This window comes from Macaca thibetana, chromosome 3 (assembly GCF_024542745.1).
Source record: "Macaca thibetana thibetana isolate TM-01 chromosome 3, ASM2454274v1, whole genome shotgun sequence".
Classification (NCBI taxonomy): Eukaryota; Metazoa; Chordata; class Mammalia; order Primates; family Cercopithecidae; genus Macaca; species Macaca thibetana.
The window spans coordinates 153933105-153948167 of record NC_065580.1 but is presented as its reverse complement, the minus strand read 5'-3'; the positions used below and the strand labels follow the sequence as shown (position 1 = coordinate 153948167).

General features: G+C 47.5%; 1 protein-coding gene across 2 annotated transcripts in view; it reads right to left on the bottom strand.

Moving 5' to 3' along the window:
* Positions 1–15063, bottom strand: part of U2AF1 (U2 small nuclear RNA auxiliary factor 1) — a 150446-nt gene that overhangs the window by 12273 nt on the left and 123110 nt on the right. Inside the window, exon 2 of one of the 2 annotated variants that reach the window (XM_050784506.1) lies at positions 2245–2361. In XM_050784506.1, the coding sequence (XP_050640463.1) occupies positions 2245–2288 (44 nt within the window). In that variant the 5' untranslated portion in view covers positions 2289–2361. Of the gene's footprint in view, positions 1–2244; positions 2380–15063 lie in introns of those variants that run through there. The other variant, XM_050784505.1, reaches the window with a different exon arrangement.

Sequence of the window (15063 nt, the reverse complement as noted above, 5' to 3'; positions counted from 1 at the left end):
CCAGCAACGTAAGGGAGGGAAGCTGATCTCTGATGAATTAGGACATCTTACTAGACAGACTCCATTCAAATTCAATTTTTTTCTTTTTTACCAAGTGCCATTATGTTTTAAACAGTCAATCCAGAGTTAAGATCGAAGGGCCTCAACCTCAGTGACATTTGATGGACCATGAAGACTTACTAGCCACTGATTTATCAGGTAGCAGTAAAGATGGGAAAGTCTGAATTTATCAGGAGAGGAAAGTGATCATATATATTTGTAAACTTATCGGTCTTGAGATTATCTAACTTGATTAGACAATAGCATATCTTTAGGAAGTCATCTAAAAATAAAGAAAGCTTATTTAAAAACTACCTCAGAATGGGCAAGACCTGGGCCTCAGCAATTAATATCCAATTATTCCATACAATTAAACCACAGACAAGCTATTAGGATATGCTTGAATCTAGAAAACATCTATAACTTCAAACATAAGCTGAATATTTTTTAACTGGTAGAGACCCATATTCTATTCTTAGCTTAAATAATAATTAAAACAAAGTTAATAGGAACCAGCAGCTTCATTTTTTAGGAGTTGATCCTGTTTCCTGGAAGCTAAAACCCCACGTCTCCCTGAAAAGAAAACACAAGTCACCTAGATTAAATAATCGACTTTTCTGAATTAAAACCATGATCTTTACAGTATAGCCCAATAGGTTGAAATGTGGTTGCTTATAGCAGAAATATAGGGAGACAGACTTTTATAAGACAGAAGTCATGCCACATGCAAATATGAAAAGGCAAAATTAAGGATGCCCCAATCCTATATGTGTTAGTTCTTCACCCTAAACTCAGAAGAGCCTCTTGTTCCACTAGAGCTGGTCTATTCATTCACCAAGATCATACCGTGAGTTCCTTAAGGATAATATCCAAATTTTCCCCATGTTTAAGTCTCCAGAAACTGGCCTATAGTTGACCCCCACTCAATGTTTCTGAAGTGACTATAACTGGTAGATTTTGGCTTAAAATTTTGCCAGAAAAGAAATATAGCCTCCTCATCCAAACAACACAGGAGATTCTACCATGTGTGAAGAGGACATTTTACAAGATAGACTCCATCCTGGAAAAGAGAAACATTTTAAATAGTTTTTGAAAAAAGTGGTTCTAAAAACATCTATGACAAATTTAGGGGTTTATCATTAAAAACATAAAGTCATGTTAACTTTGTATGGCACTGAAGAATGCCAAGATAACTACTTGAAGAGGAGATTAAGCCAGATGCTGGGTCTTTAGATTTTCAAAGTAACAATTATCCTTCAAACGTCTGAAAACATTCCCTTTAGTCTAAACTACAGCCAACTCACTGGAAATTAATACGTGCCAAGGTGGTAATTATACAAAGCTGAAATTAAATGTTTTGCTTTTAACCTAACGATTGATTAGGGAAGGCATGCAACCTTAAGGAAAAAATCGAAAGATTTTTTTCCTTAAATCAGAACTGTGTCTTCAAGAAGTCACCGACTTACAAGTTTTCAACTTAGACGATGGGTTTATCTGGGCATTAAAGGCATTTTCGATTCATGATGGGTTTATCGGAACGCAATCCCATCGTAAATCGAGGAGCACCTGCATTTTAAGAGCGGATCACGTCTCTTGTGGTTAGATAGTTAATCCAGTAGTCTCCACCATACTTTTCCTTGTCATATGTCCTTATTGCCGGCCCCGTGGTCGCTTAAACAGGCAAGAGGCTGGCTAAGTGGATAAAACACCAACGCTTAGGACCCTAAGTTAGATAAGTGACTGAATACTGGCAAGGCTGGTACCAGAGCTTGTTCGACACAGGACATTCACAGCTCAAAGTTTGAGTAAACGTGTCCACATCGAAAAGGCCCGGATGCTCCAGGCAACTTTCAGCGTCGCTCGAGGCGGCTTCCGGGAGCCGGCGGCTCGGAGGCCCGGACGTCGGGCGATCAGCCAGTCCAGGCCTCAAAGCGGGAGAGAGCTCCGCCGCGGCGCCCCAAAAAGAAGCCCCATTCATTCGCCCCGCTCCGTTTTTCCGCCGCGCGGCCCACGAGGCGGCAGCGGCGGCGCGCGGATCCGGAGGGCGCGCAAGGGGCCGGAAGGGCCGCCGCTCCTTCCCGCCGCCGGGCCCCTCCCCCCGCCGCCGCCGCGCCGGCCCGCCTGGGCCTCCCCGGTCGCCCTCCCGCCGCCTCAGCCACCCCGCGTCCCGATCGCGCCCAACCCCCGGCAGGGGGTCCCACTCACTTGTCTTTCTCGGTGCCGAAGATGGAGGCCAGATACTCCGCCATTTCCCACCCGCCGCCACCGCCGCCGCCGCCGACACTGCTGCCGACGCCGCCGACCCTGCCGACGCCCGCGGGAGACGTCACCCGGACGCGACGACGCTCTTCCCCGCCCCGACGTGGCAGCGCTACCCAATCAGCCGAGGTGCTGCCTGAGCGGGGGCGGGACGCATGCGCGTAGGGAGCACGTAGTGCGCGTGGAAAGCTCCGCCTTTTTGGTTTTGGGAACCCGCGCCCTCTGCAGGTTGCCTCCCTGCCCGGTCCTCTCCTCGCTGGCCCGCCCTCCCGCCCGGCGCTGGCCCGCCCTCCCGCCCGGCGCTGGCCCGCCCTCCCGCCCGGCGCTGGCCCTGCTGGGTCCTGCGCGCCGGGGACTGGGGGCCGGCAGTGCAGACCGAACCCGGGGCCGAGGGGCTTCTCCACAGAGCCGCCTGGGGCTCGGCGCGGGGCGCTCCGCTCGACCCCAGCTAAGGGAGCATTAGGAAGTGCGGGCGTCCCCCTCCCTGAACCCTTTGGGGCGGGAACCGTCGACCTAAAAGAAAAAAAAAAAAGCTGAGGCAAACTTGATATAAGTAGAGAGGTTATTTGGACCGAGTTTGAACATTGCAGCCTGGGAGCATAGCTTCGAGTTGCCCTGAACTCGAAGGATTCGCAAGTGACGAGTGGGTTTATAAAGCTTAAGAGGGGGGCAGTTCTTAAATTGCTCACCAAGAATTTACGTGAAAATAACAGAAGCTATTGATTGGCTGTACGTTGTTGTTTGTATAATGATTCCAGGAAAGGAAGTTTATGGGTGAAGGCAGCGGGTCCGGAGCAACAGTGCCTTTAAACAATTGCCAGGCACGAGTGGGGACCATTGAAGCCCCATAGACGTGTCTCTCAGAGCCGGTTTAACCTCGCACACCTCACACAGCTCGGACCTCTGTGTTGCTTTTCTTTTCTCACACCCCGCTCTTCACCCTCCCCGAGCGCCTGCCAGGTGCGACCCCCCCCGCCCGCCCTCCCGGGGCCCTGCACTCTTGCAGTTGCCTGGCCAAGGCCACCCACAGGTGGAGCTGGAAGGCCAGTGACCTGCCTCTGGGATACCCTTTCAGTCCCCTCAGGTCACAAGGCTGGAACCATTCCGTTGGAAGGGTTCTATTCCTCTGTCTTGCGTTATAACCCCGTCAAGCAGCCATTTTCATCTGGTTTCCCACATTCATCAACTCACCTTCGATTTACCTAATTTCCAACGCAACTATCAACTCTGGTTAGGAAGAAGTCAGAGACAGGGCCTGCTTCACTTACCTCCTCCACAAGATGAGCCCCAGGCTGTGGGGCAGGATCATGGGGTCCTCTTAGCTCGGCTAGAGCTGAATGCTGAGCCCATGTGTTTGGGCGGATTTGCGTGTTAGAATTGCATTTCTCTTGTCAACAGAGCATCTTCCTACCTGGGAAAGATGAGCCAACTGGAAACCTGTGTTAGAAACAGTAGGGCCTCGGAGGTGTAAACCAAAAAGCATCCGAGACAGGGCTCCATCAGTTTAGAAGTTTATTTTGCCAAGGTTAAGGACAATGCCTAGGAGGAAAACCACGGTATCACAGAAACAGTCTGTAGTCTGTGCCTTTCTCCAAAGATGACTTTGAGGGCTTCAGTATTTAAAGGGGAAAAGTGGGCTGGAGGGGAAAGCGGAACAGTGTGGTAATCCACACGTTGCAAGAGAAAAGAAGCAGGTCGAGAACAGTCGACTGTACAGCTCACACTCAGCAAATCAGCACTTTACATAAGAGAAGCAGCTGTTGAACCTTTTATCTGTAGCCATCTGCTTAGGAACCAAAGGAAAGGCAGCTGCTTACATCACTCAGCTTTCAGCTTTCTTTTCCTTTTGGCAGAGGGAACTGGGATCCTGAGTTTTATGTTCCTTTTGCAGAGGTGAGGCCAGATAAGTGATAAGACAGATGCCAGTCCAGCAGGTGGTCATGTCCAGAGTATGCAGCCTCGGGACACGGTCTGGGAACAGACTGCTGCAGAGTTGGAAGCTGGCAAGAGGGTCTCAGCTGTGAAGTCCTTGGGGTGGGGGAGAAGTGGTCGGAGAAATCAGAGGTAAAGTCTATGCGTGGGAACTGAACTGAAATCCACAGCTCTATAACAAGGTATTAATCTGGTTACTAGAACCAGGGTAGATGATCAGACCAGGGCCACCAGTACCATCCACCCATTTTTCCTGAGAAAAGAAAAATACGGCAGTCTGAGCTCTGAGGTGTGCAGAATGATCAGGCCCAGAGAGGCAGGAGCGTGGGACTTCACTCAGCGCCCCTTCCACCATAGAAGCAACTGTCCAGGGCAATTATTTGATGGAATTTTTGCTCCTGACAGGCTGCCTCACCCATTATCTTTATGTTCACATGGAATTAGTGATACTAAGAACAATGCATAGCCAATCAGCACCTTCTGTATTTTAATGCAAATTCTTGCTGACAACTTAGGGACTGCCTCTTCCTTTTCCTTAAAAAACCACTGTAACTGCTGCTAATAGGAACATATGTTCAGGGCAACCTAGGGGTATGTGCCCAGGTAGCCATCCTCAAGCTTTAGGCTCAAATAAACTCTATACTTAATCATATTTTCTGAATTTCATTATTTGAGGTTGACATTTTGGCGACCCAGATAGGACCTGAAGCAGGCCTTCAGGGATTGCCACTACTTCATCAATAGTTGGAGCCTTGGTACCAGCACAAATGACTGTTATTTACTCCACCTCACTGGGGCTGGCAGGGTCTCTGGTAAGGCCGGTCTTGGGATCTGAATCCTTCCAGCTTAGTTGAAGATTGAGACTTCTTACACACTAATCATTTGATAGGGTTGGAACTGAAGCTCTACTGGAAGGTAGAAGTTTCCATTTTTATTCTCTAGAGATTCCGTTGACAGCAGATTTGTGATTTTCACTTCTCTCTGAGGTTTTACTTATCTCTTTAGAGTTTGCAGCCTTTCCTCTCATTCGAAATGTGGTCAAGGAGAGAGTGTCATCTTTAAAACTGGCCACATTCTGAAACTTAGTTCAATTGACAAATTTAAACATTCTTTTTTTTTTTTTTTTTTTTTTTTTTTGAGACTGAGTCTCACTCTGTCACCCAGGCTGGAGTGCAGTGGCATGATCTCGGCTGGCTGCAACCTCTGCCTCCCGAGTTCAGGCAGTTCTCTGCCTCAGCCTCCCAGGTAGCTGGGATTAGAGGCACCTGCCACCACGCCCTGCTAATTTTTTGTATTTTTAGTAGAGATGGGGTTTCACCATCTTGGCCAAGCTGGTCTTGAACTCCAGATCTTGTGATCCAGCCACCTCGGACTCCCAAAGTGCTGGGATTACAGGAGTGAGCCACCGTGCCTGGCCACTTTCTTCTTTAGTGACCAGAATTCCTCCCCTTAGGCATTTTTGTCATTCAGAAGGAAAATCTAAATTATGGGCACTTGTACTTCTAAAGGAGACATCCATCTGCAGAAACGGCAGCTGGATTCATGTACAATACTTATGGTGCCACCTTCTGTCAATATCTAGAAACATGGTCTCACTTAACCCATGAAGACCCCAGACTACAATAGCTAAAATGGGGTGCCTTTAAAATACCTAAATTAGTTTGTGCACTCAATAGGAAAAAGCTGCATCTAAAATTTAAAAACTGAGAGAGCTACTTTTCAACGATACTTAGAAGCTCCTAAAAGAAGTTCTGATGGTCATTTCTTCACAAGAAGAAGACAAAAGATTATCTGAAACTATTTCATTTTTTGTTTGTTTTAAGACAGAGTCTGGCTCTGTTACCGAGGCTGGAGTGCATTGGCGCCATCTTGGCTCACTGCAACCTCCGCCTCCTGGGTTCAAACGATTCTTCTGAGCTGGGATTACAGGCGCCCCCCACCTTGCCCGGCTAGTTTTTTTTTTTCTTTTTTTTTTTTTTGAGACAGAGTTTCGTTCTTGTTGCCAAGGCTAGAGTGCAATGGCGCAATCTCAGCTCCTTGCAACCTCTGCCTCCCGGGTTCAAGCGATTCTCCTGCCTCAGCCTCCCAGTAGCTGGGATTACAGACACCCGCCACCCTGCCTGGCTAATTTTTTGTGTTTTTAGCAGAGACCAGGTTTCACCATGTTGGCCAGGCTGGTCTCGAATTCCTGACCTCAAGTGATCCACCTGCCTCAGCCTCCCAAAGTGCTGGGATTGCAGGCGTGAGCCATCACGCCCAGCTGTATCTCTCATTGTTTTACTTCTCCTAAGAAAACCAAATTCATGGTATTCTGAAGACCAGAGATGATTCAACAGGCAACAGCAGTTATATAAATTGATGACTTGACTGAGGTCTCATTTTTGCCACCCTGCGATGCCATCCCAATTTGGCTTTTGGCTTTCTTCACTGAAGGAATTCACAGAGATTCCTCACTGAGAGGTATCCTTCCCTGATATAATTTGGATATTTGTCCTCACCCAAATCTGACATTGAAATATCATCCCCGACATTGGAGGTGGGGCCTAGTGGGAGGTGGTTGGCTCACGGTGGTGGATTTCTCGTGAATGGCTTAGCACCCTCCCTTTGGTGCTGCCCTCACGATAGTGAGTGAGTTCTCATGAGATCTGGTCGTTTAAAAGTGTGTGGCACCTCACCTGCCACTCTCTCCCTCTCTCTCTCTCGCTCGTGCTTTCCCTTTGTGACATGCCCTCTCCTCCTTTACCTTTTGCCCTGATTGTCAGCTTCCTCAGGCCTCCCTAGAAGCTGAACAGGTGCCAGGACCATGCTTCCTGTAAAGCCTGCGGAACCATGTGCCAATGAAGCTTCTTTTCTTATACATTACCCAATCTCAGGAATTTCTTATTTTTATTTATTTATTTATTTATTTATTTATTTATTTATTTATTTTCATGCAAGATAGGTTCTTCCTCTGTCACCCAGGCTAGAGTGCAGTGGCACGATCATGGCTCACTGCAGCCTTCTCCTCCCAAGGCTCAGGTGATTCTCCCACCTCAGCCTCCCGAGTGGCTGAGACTACAGGCGTGCACCACCATGCCTGGCTAATTTTTTTGAATTTTTAGTAAAAATGAGGTTTCGCCATGTTGCCCAGGCTGGTTTTGAACTCCTGGGCTCAAGCCATCTGCCCACCTCGGCCTCCCAAAGTGTTGGGATTACAGGCGCGAGCCAGTGCAGCCAGCTGGTTATTTCTTTATAGCAACGCAAGAATGGCTTAATACATCTCCCTTCCCCTATGTGGGACAAGGCCATCTGATAATTAACCTTCCTAGCAACTCAGGACTAAGCTCCTGAACATAAAGGGAGCCAACATAATTTGCATTTTTCTATGAGGCTTTTTTTGAAAGGTCTTGATGAAAAGGGGAGAAATGGGAAAAAAAAAATAGCACAGAGCCATCTGAATTATGTGAGGTGTGCCAAAGTTACCAGGCCCAGAAAGACAGGAGTGTGGGACTTTTTGTTTTGTTTTTGTTTGAGACAACATAGTGAGACCCTGTCTTTATAAAAAATTTAAAAAAATTATCCAGGCATAGTGGCATGTGCCTGTGGTACCCAGCTACTGAGGACAGAGGATTGCTTGAATCTGGGAGGTTGAGGCTGCAGTAAGCTGTGATCTGTAATCACACCATTGCACTCCTGACTGGGTGACAGAGTGAGACCCTGTCTCAAAAAAAAAAAAAAAAAAAAAAAAAAAAGAACCCACTGGTGCTAATTGGAGCATGTGTCTTTTCAGGGGAACTTGAATCTAGGCTCCCAGGTGGCCGTCCTTAAGCTTTGGGCTTGAATAAACTTTGTACTTAATCATATTTTCTAAATCTCATTATTTAAAGTTGAGAATTCATTCCTCCCTTCATCTGTTCATCCATATGTCTGTCCTTTCACCCACCTATCCACCCATATATCCATCCACCCATTTGTCTGTTAGTCCATCCATCCATCCATCCATCCATCCATCCATCCATCCATCCATCCATCCACTCACCCAGTCATCCATCCATCCATCCATCTGTCCTTTCACTCACCCATTTATTTGTCCGTCCGTCCGTCCGTCCATCCATCCATTCGTCCGTCCGTCCGTCTGTCTATCCATCCCACTGAGTCATCCATCCATCCATCCATCCATCCGTCCGTCCATCTTATATTTTGGGGGGCATGTCTGATGTGTCATACTGTGGCAGGTGTACAGACACAAATTTGGAAGACAGATCTCCACTTAGAATTCTGCCAGGCACCTCAGCTCAACATATCTCCAGCTGACTTCATTTTATCCTCCTCCTCCCATATCTTGACCTTCTGTTCAAGCATTTAGTAAATGCCAGTCATCCACAGCCTGAGCCCACCTGGGTTGCCCTTAGTTGTCTGACTCACATCCATTCTAATTCCTTGGCTTCTCTCAACCATCTCTGCTCCTTTTCCTCCTCTCGGCCATTCCTGAGTGTACCTCGATCACTACAGCAGTATCTATGCTGTTTCCTCCTTTTCTAGGTGACCATTTGTCCTTCTGCCAGAGGGATCTGTGGGAAATACAGATTTGATCCTGCTATTTCTTGCTGGGAGCCCTCCATGGCTCCCAGTCCCCGGAATGCGGCGGGCAACTTTCAGCTCCTGGTCCTGGGAGCCTCCCACCTGTGCACAGTGTGTGCTTCCAGGGCCCATGCCCACTCCCTCCTTCCCAGCATTCCAGTTTGGCCCTTGAGGCCTCCTCGGAGTCATCTCCCTCCCAGATGTGCAATGCATTTTGGGTTCTCACAGCTTCCCCTCCTTACCTGCAAAGGTTGAACAGACCTGGATCTGATATCCTGCTTTGCCACTTCCTCCTGCGTGACCTTTGTTATGAAGTTCTCTAGACTTAGGGTTTCCATTGGCTAATGGGATCAGCCAACCTGCCTTCGAGGAGTGGACGAAGCTTGGCACTTAGTAGGCGCCCATGAGGCATCTGAAACCGCCCTTGTTGAATGATGCTCTAATGCAGTGTTGACATCTCTGTCCTACTAGACTGTAGTTGCTTTGAGGAATCCAGTTCTGTCTTTTCATCCTGATTCCATGGTGGGACAGACCCGCAGGCCCTTATCAGCAATTCCAAAAAGCAAAAAGCTGGGAAAATGAAAAGGCTTTTTTTTTTTTTCCTGTAAACTTGGTGCCAAAATTTGCAAAATCTGACCTGACCCGAGGTGTTGGCAGCATCCCAACACTCCCACTGTTGTAGGCACCTCTGCTGGTTGCTGACATTGTATATGTTTTAATTTTTAAAATGCATTTGTCTTTTTGTGACCTTGGGTTTCATTACACTGTGAATTCATACAAAAAGGGTTACATGTACCCAGTGCTCACTGTGGGAAGGACACATGGAAACACCCTCTTTGTCCATAGTGCAGAAACCATCAGTGATGTTGGGAAGCCATCAAAAGACAAGCAGCTGGGCTGTGCATGGTGGCTCATGCTTATAATCCTATCACTTTGGGAGGCCGAGATGGGAGGATTGCTGAGGTCAAGAGTTCAAGACCAACCTGGCCAACATAGCAAGACCCCCTCTCTATTAAAAAAAAGACAAACAGTTGAAAATTTACAATAATTGTGATTACCGAGAGCCATTGAAATATGGAAAACATGAGGCCAGTGGTGTGTGGTGTAGGGAGGGAGATCTTAACCAGGAATGGGTGGAATGGAGTTGGCAATGAAGAAGTCACCATATGCCACGGAGTGGTTTGTTGGTTATGAAAGAAGCTGGAATACAGCAGGAAGAACTGAACTTTAAAGGTGAGTATGAATATTCAAGAAGTGTCATGGTATAAAACAATCTGCATAGCTGTGGTGGAAAGGCTTCTTTTCTGCTCAGGAAACAGCTGAAAATTACATTGATGGGTTCGTTTCCTATGAAAACCTTAGTCTCAGCCAGGCATGATGGCTCACGCCTGCAATCCCAGCACTTTGGGAGGCCAAGGCAGGTGGATTGCTTGAGCCCAGGAGTTCGAGACCAGTCTGGCCAACATGGCAAACCCAATCTCTGCAAAAAATACAGAAATTAGCCAGTCATGGTGGTGCATGCCTGTAGTCCCAGCTACTCTGGAGGCTGAGGTAGGAGGATCACTGAGCCCAGGGAGGTTGAGGCTGCAGTGAGCCAAGATGGTGCCACTGCACTCCAGCCTGGGTGACAGAGAGAGACCCTGTCTGAAAACCAAAAAACAACAAAACCTTAGTCAGAACAAGTCTGTGGCGCTGATGAGTCAGGCAGCTCCACCTGTGCTCTTTTCAAGGCGGACAGGATGGTTGAGGAGTCACAACAGGCGTCCAGGAGGAAATGCACGGGATGATGCTGGCCAAAGCTGGCTGTGGTTGGAAAAAGCCACTGGTGTGAATGATGTATGCTAGCTAGTATGCAAGGGAACATATACTGGGAACCCAAGCCATGTTTTCTGCATGGTTTAATAATCCTTTGCATCAGTGCCAGGAATTCACTGCAGATAAGCTGGTCTGGAAGAAAAATGAACATTTTGTTATTTCTGCACAGCTGCTCCACACATTCCCTTCCTGAATGTCTTTTGAAAAGCAGTATTTCTGACATTGACTTTTCACCAATTTGTGAAGGGAGTTTTACACTCCAATAAGAGTGAATGTAAATGCTTTTTTGGGGGGAAGGGGGAATCCTGCCATTAACAGAAGCAGGGCTTCCTAAGTTCACTCACAAGGCTGCCGTTCACACCGTCACAGATGCTCGGACAGAATGGACAGCTCTACTAACGTGCACTCGGTTGACTGTGTGAACCCCAAACATTTAAGACAGGCCTCAGTTACTTTAGAAAGTTTATTTTGCTGAGGTTGAGGACGCACACCGGTGACGTGGCCTCAGGAGGTCCTGACGACATTTGTCCAAGGTGGTCAGAGCACAGCTTGGTTTTAGATATTTTGGGGAGACCTGAGACATCATTAACACATGTAAGATGAACATTGGTTTGGTCCGGAAAGGTGGGACAACTGGAGGCAAAAGTGGGACTCAAAGTGGGGAGGGGGTTTCCAGGTCTTGGGTAGATGAGAGACAAGTAGTCGCATTGAGTTTCTGATGAGCCCTTCCAAAGGAGGCAACCAGATACTCATTTATCTCAGCGAGCAGAGGGGGGACTTGGAGTAGAAAGGGAGGCAGGTTTGCCATAAGCAGCTCCCAGTTTGACTTTTCCCTTTAGCTTCCTGATTTCGGGGGCCCAAGAGATTTTCCTTTCGCAGCTGCACGAGCACTTTGACCTAAAACAATTCTTGAAACCGAACCTGGAGATAAAGCCCATCTATGGCAGAAGAAGGTGATAGCAAACCGCATTATTGACCCTCGCAGTTTATCAACCAAAAGGGGAAGTGGGGAGAACGTCACAGAGAAGAGATGCCGAACCTTGAAATGGGGCACCTCTGTGCCTGCCTTGCATGATGGAGAAATTGCTGGAATAGGCTGAATACCAGTGAGAATGGGAGGGGAAAGGGGAGGGAGATGTGGACCCTGGGGAGCCCCCACAGACTACCTGGCAATAATCTGTGGCCTGCTAATTGCTGGCTTCAAGGACATTTATCAGTGAGCAGGAGGACCCCTGAGTTAGAGAGGTGCTTAGGTGTGGCACTGCTGATGTGGGAGGAAGTGCTGAGAAGCCCATTGACATGGTGCTGCCCTGGGACTTCAGCGACTCTTCTTCAACCCATCCTCCATGCTGCCTCCAGCCCTATGATCTCAGCAATGCATCACTGCTGTGCCACCTTTCCCAAGACCCTCAAGCAGCCGGACGTAGCCTGACTCATTGCATGTATGCATACAGGTGTCAACCTAAAATAATCAAAAGGGCCAGAATCTAGTTTAAGGAGAGTTTATTCAAGTGCAAAGTTTAAGTCCAGCCACCCAGGAAGCACAGATTCCAAAGAATGGAAGTCAGTGTTCTGAAGTGTAGAAGTTTGGGACCACGTGTATAGATAAAGTTTACGGAAGCTTACCAGAATTTCAACATCTTTAGACTTTAATGTGTAGTTTCAATGGTCTGATTAGTCGAGGTGGTCTTTTTCTTTCACGAAGGGTGTATTTGGCCAGGCACAGTGACTCATGCCTGTAACCCTAGCACTTTGGGAGGCCAAGGTGGGTGGATCACCTGAGGTCAGGAGTTCAAGACCATCCTGGCCAACATGGTGAAACCCAGTCTCTACTAAAAATGCAAAAATTAGCCGGGTGTGGTGGCGAGCACTTATAATCCCAGCTACTCAGGAGGCTGAGGCAGGAGAATTGCTTGAACCTGGGAGGCGGAGGTTGCAGTGAGCCAAGATCGTGCCACTGCACTCCAGCCTGGGCAACAGAGCCAGACTCTGTCTCAAAAAAAAAAAAAAAAAAAAAAAAAAGAAGAAAGGTGTATTTAATCTTCCACACTGAAAATGCAACAGTCATGAGGTCTTTGCGCCATCTGGTCTGAGCTGGGTACAGGACAATGAAGGAGGCAGGTAATCTGTAACAGAGATTGATCAGTGATGGGAAGGAGGAGATCTGATCAGAGATCGATCAGTGATGGGAAGGAGGAGGTCTGATCAGAGATCGATCAGTGATGGGAAGGAGGAGATCTGATCAGAGATCGATCAGTGATGGGAAGGAGGAGGTCTGATCAGAGATCGATCAGTGATGGGAAGGAGAAGATCTGATCAGAGATCGATCAGTGATGGGAAGGAGGAGATCTGGTCTCTGGGAGACTGAGGCAGGAGGATTACTTGAGCTCAAGGGTTCTTTTTTTTTGAGACGAGTCTCGCTCTGTCACCCTGGCTGGAGTGCAGTGGCGCGATCTTGGCTCAATGCAACCTCCACTTCCCAGGTTCAAGCGATTCTATTGCCTCAGCCTCCTGAGTAGCTGGGATTACAGGTGCGTGCCACCACGCCTAGCTAATTTTTGTATTTTTAGTAGAGACGGGGTTTCACCACATTGGTCAGGCTGGTCTCAAACTCTTGACCACAATTGATCCACCCGCCTCGGTCTCCCAAAGTGCTGGGATTACAGGTGTGAGCCACTATGCCTGGTCGAGCTCAGGATTTCCAATCCAGCCTGGACAACACAGCAAGATCCTATCTCAAAAAGAAAGAACTATGACAATACGACTTTGCAGCTTTTCAGAACATCATTAACCTTGCAGCTCTTCATGTTTCTCCTAGTCATGTCCAGAACAAGGACCCTGGGGAATAGAGTTAAGCTGTAATCTAAGAAGCAGAATTTGCAAATATGCTATTGACTCAGTCTCCAGGGCTTAACGTCCCCTTTGGTATAATAAATTTAGAGGGTTCTGAAATTTTATTTGCTTTTAAACGACTTTTTTTTTTTTTTAAACAGACATTTAGCTTCACTTGAACCTGTGTTTGAAGCTTTAGTGAACATTGTCCTTGGGAGTAAGAAGTACTAGAAAATTTATGGTATGTGGTTATCTTGCTATTTCATGAACTACCGTATTACCATATAAATCAGCTGGAAGCAAGCTGTCATCCTGTTTATGGGATATTTGTTCCACTTAGCATGATGAATTTGGCTGCAGGAATATCAGTATATTTGCCTTTGGAGTCCTACCTCAGACCCCTGATGGGGGCTATGCAATCTATAGTACTTGCTTTTATTTGTTTATTCTGCTGTAAATGGTTCATTTGAATGTTTTGTTTGCAAAAATAGCCTTAATTTTCTCTTCACTGTTTCCATGCACCTTAGAAATAGGACTTCGCAGCCGGTTGTGGTCATACACACCTATAGTCCCAACTACTTGCAAGGCTGAGGCGGGGGTGTGGCAGACCAGGTCTCACTAACGCAGGCCTCCATAACAACTGTTTCAGTACTGACCAAGTGGTTAAGTTAAATACTAAAAGCGGAAAGAGCCAGCGCCCTTATACAAAGGCTGGAATGTAACAAAAGCCCACCAAGAGGTTTGCCCAGGCCTTTCCTGGGCTTTAAAGCACGACAAGATAACAAAGGAATTCTCAACAGGATCCATTTAGGATTAAACAAGTTTTACTGGGGGGTCTGAAGAAGCTCCCCAGGCCTCCACAAACAAGCTTTATTGGAGACTAAAGGAACTCCCTAAACCTCCATGACTTAGCAGGAGGCCAGATCCGGGTGATCACCCCAGCACCTGGAGCCAGCTAGATTAATTAAATTCACTGAGGCTCCAGAGGAAGGTCCTCAGGACTCAGACCTTAGTTATAGATCAGAAGTTAATCACTTACGTCTTTAGATGAACGCACACTGACGCGTAGGCATAGAGCTTAGCAGGTATACAAGTTCTGGAAAACGCTGTCATTTTGAGTTGTTCTGGTGATAATTTCCAGGCCTTCTCTCTGTAACTGGTTACAGAAATAAAAACTCCGTTCTCTCCCAGTTCATCTGCATCTTGTTACTGGCACATGAGCATAGGTGGTTTACCCTCCGTTTTGGTCTGTTAACAGGAGGATTACTTGAGCTCAGGAGTTCTAGTCCAGTCTGGGCAACAGAGCAAGACCCTGTCCCAAAAAGAAAGAAAGAAATGATGCTGAGTTTTCTGCTCTTTAAATCGATGACTTTGCAGCTCTTCACCTGAAGAGGTGGCATCTGTTTCCCCTGCTTGAGTGCGGTACATCTAGGAGAACGGCTTTGAGCAGTGGTGTGGCAGACGTGACTGTAGGCCAGCCCTGAGCTGAAGCTGCCGGGGACTGCACACTTCCTCTCTCAGCTCTGCCAACTGCTGCAACGTGCCTGGGCCAGCCCGCTGGAGCACAGAGCCCAGTGCATCGGGACAGCCCACATCAACAAGGCCCACCTGTCTCCACTGCAGGTG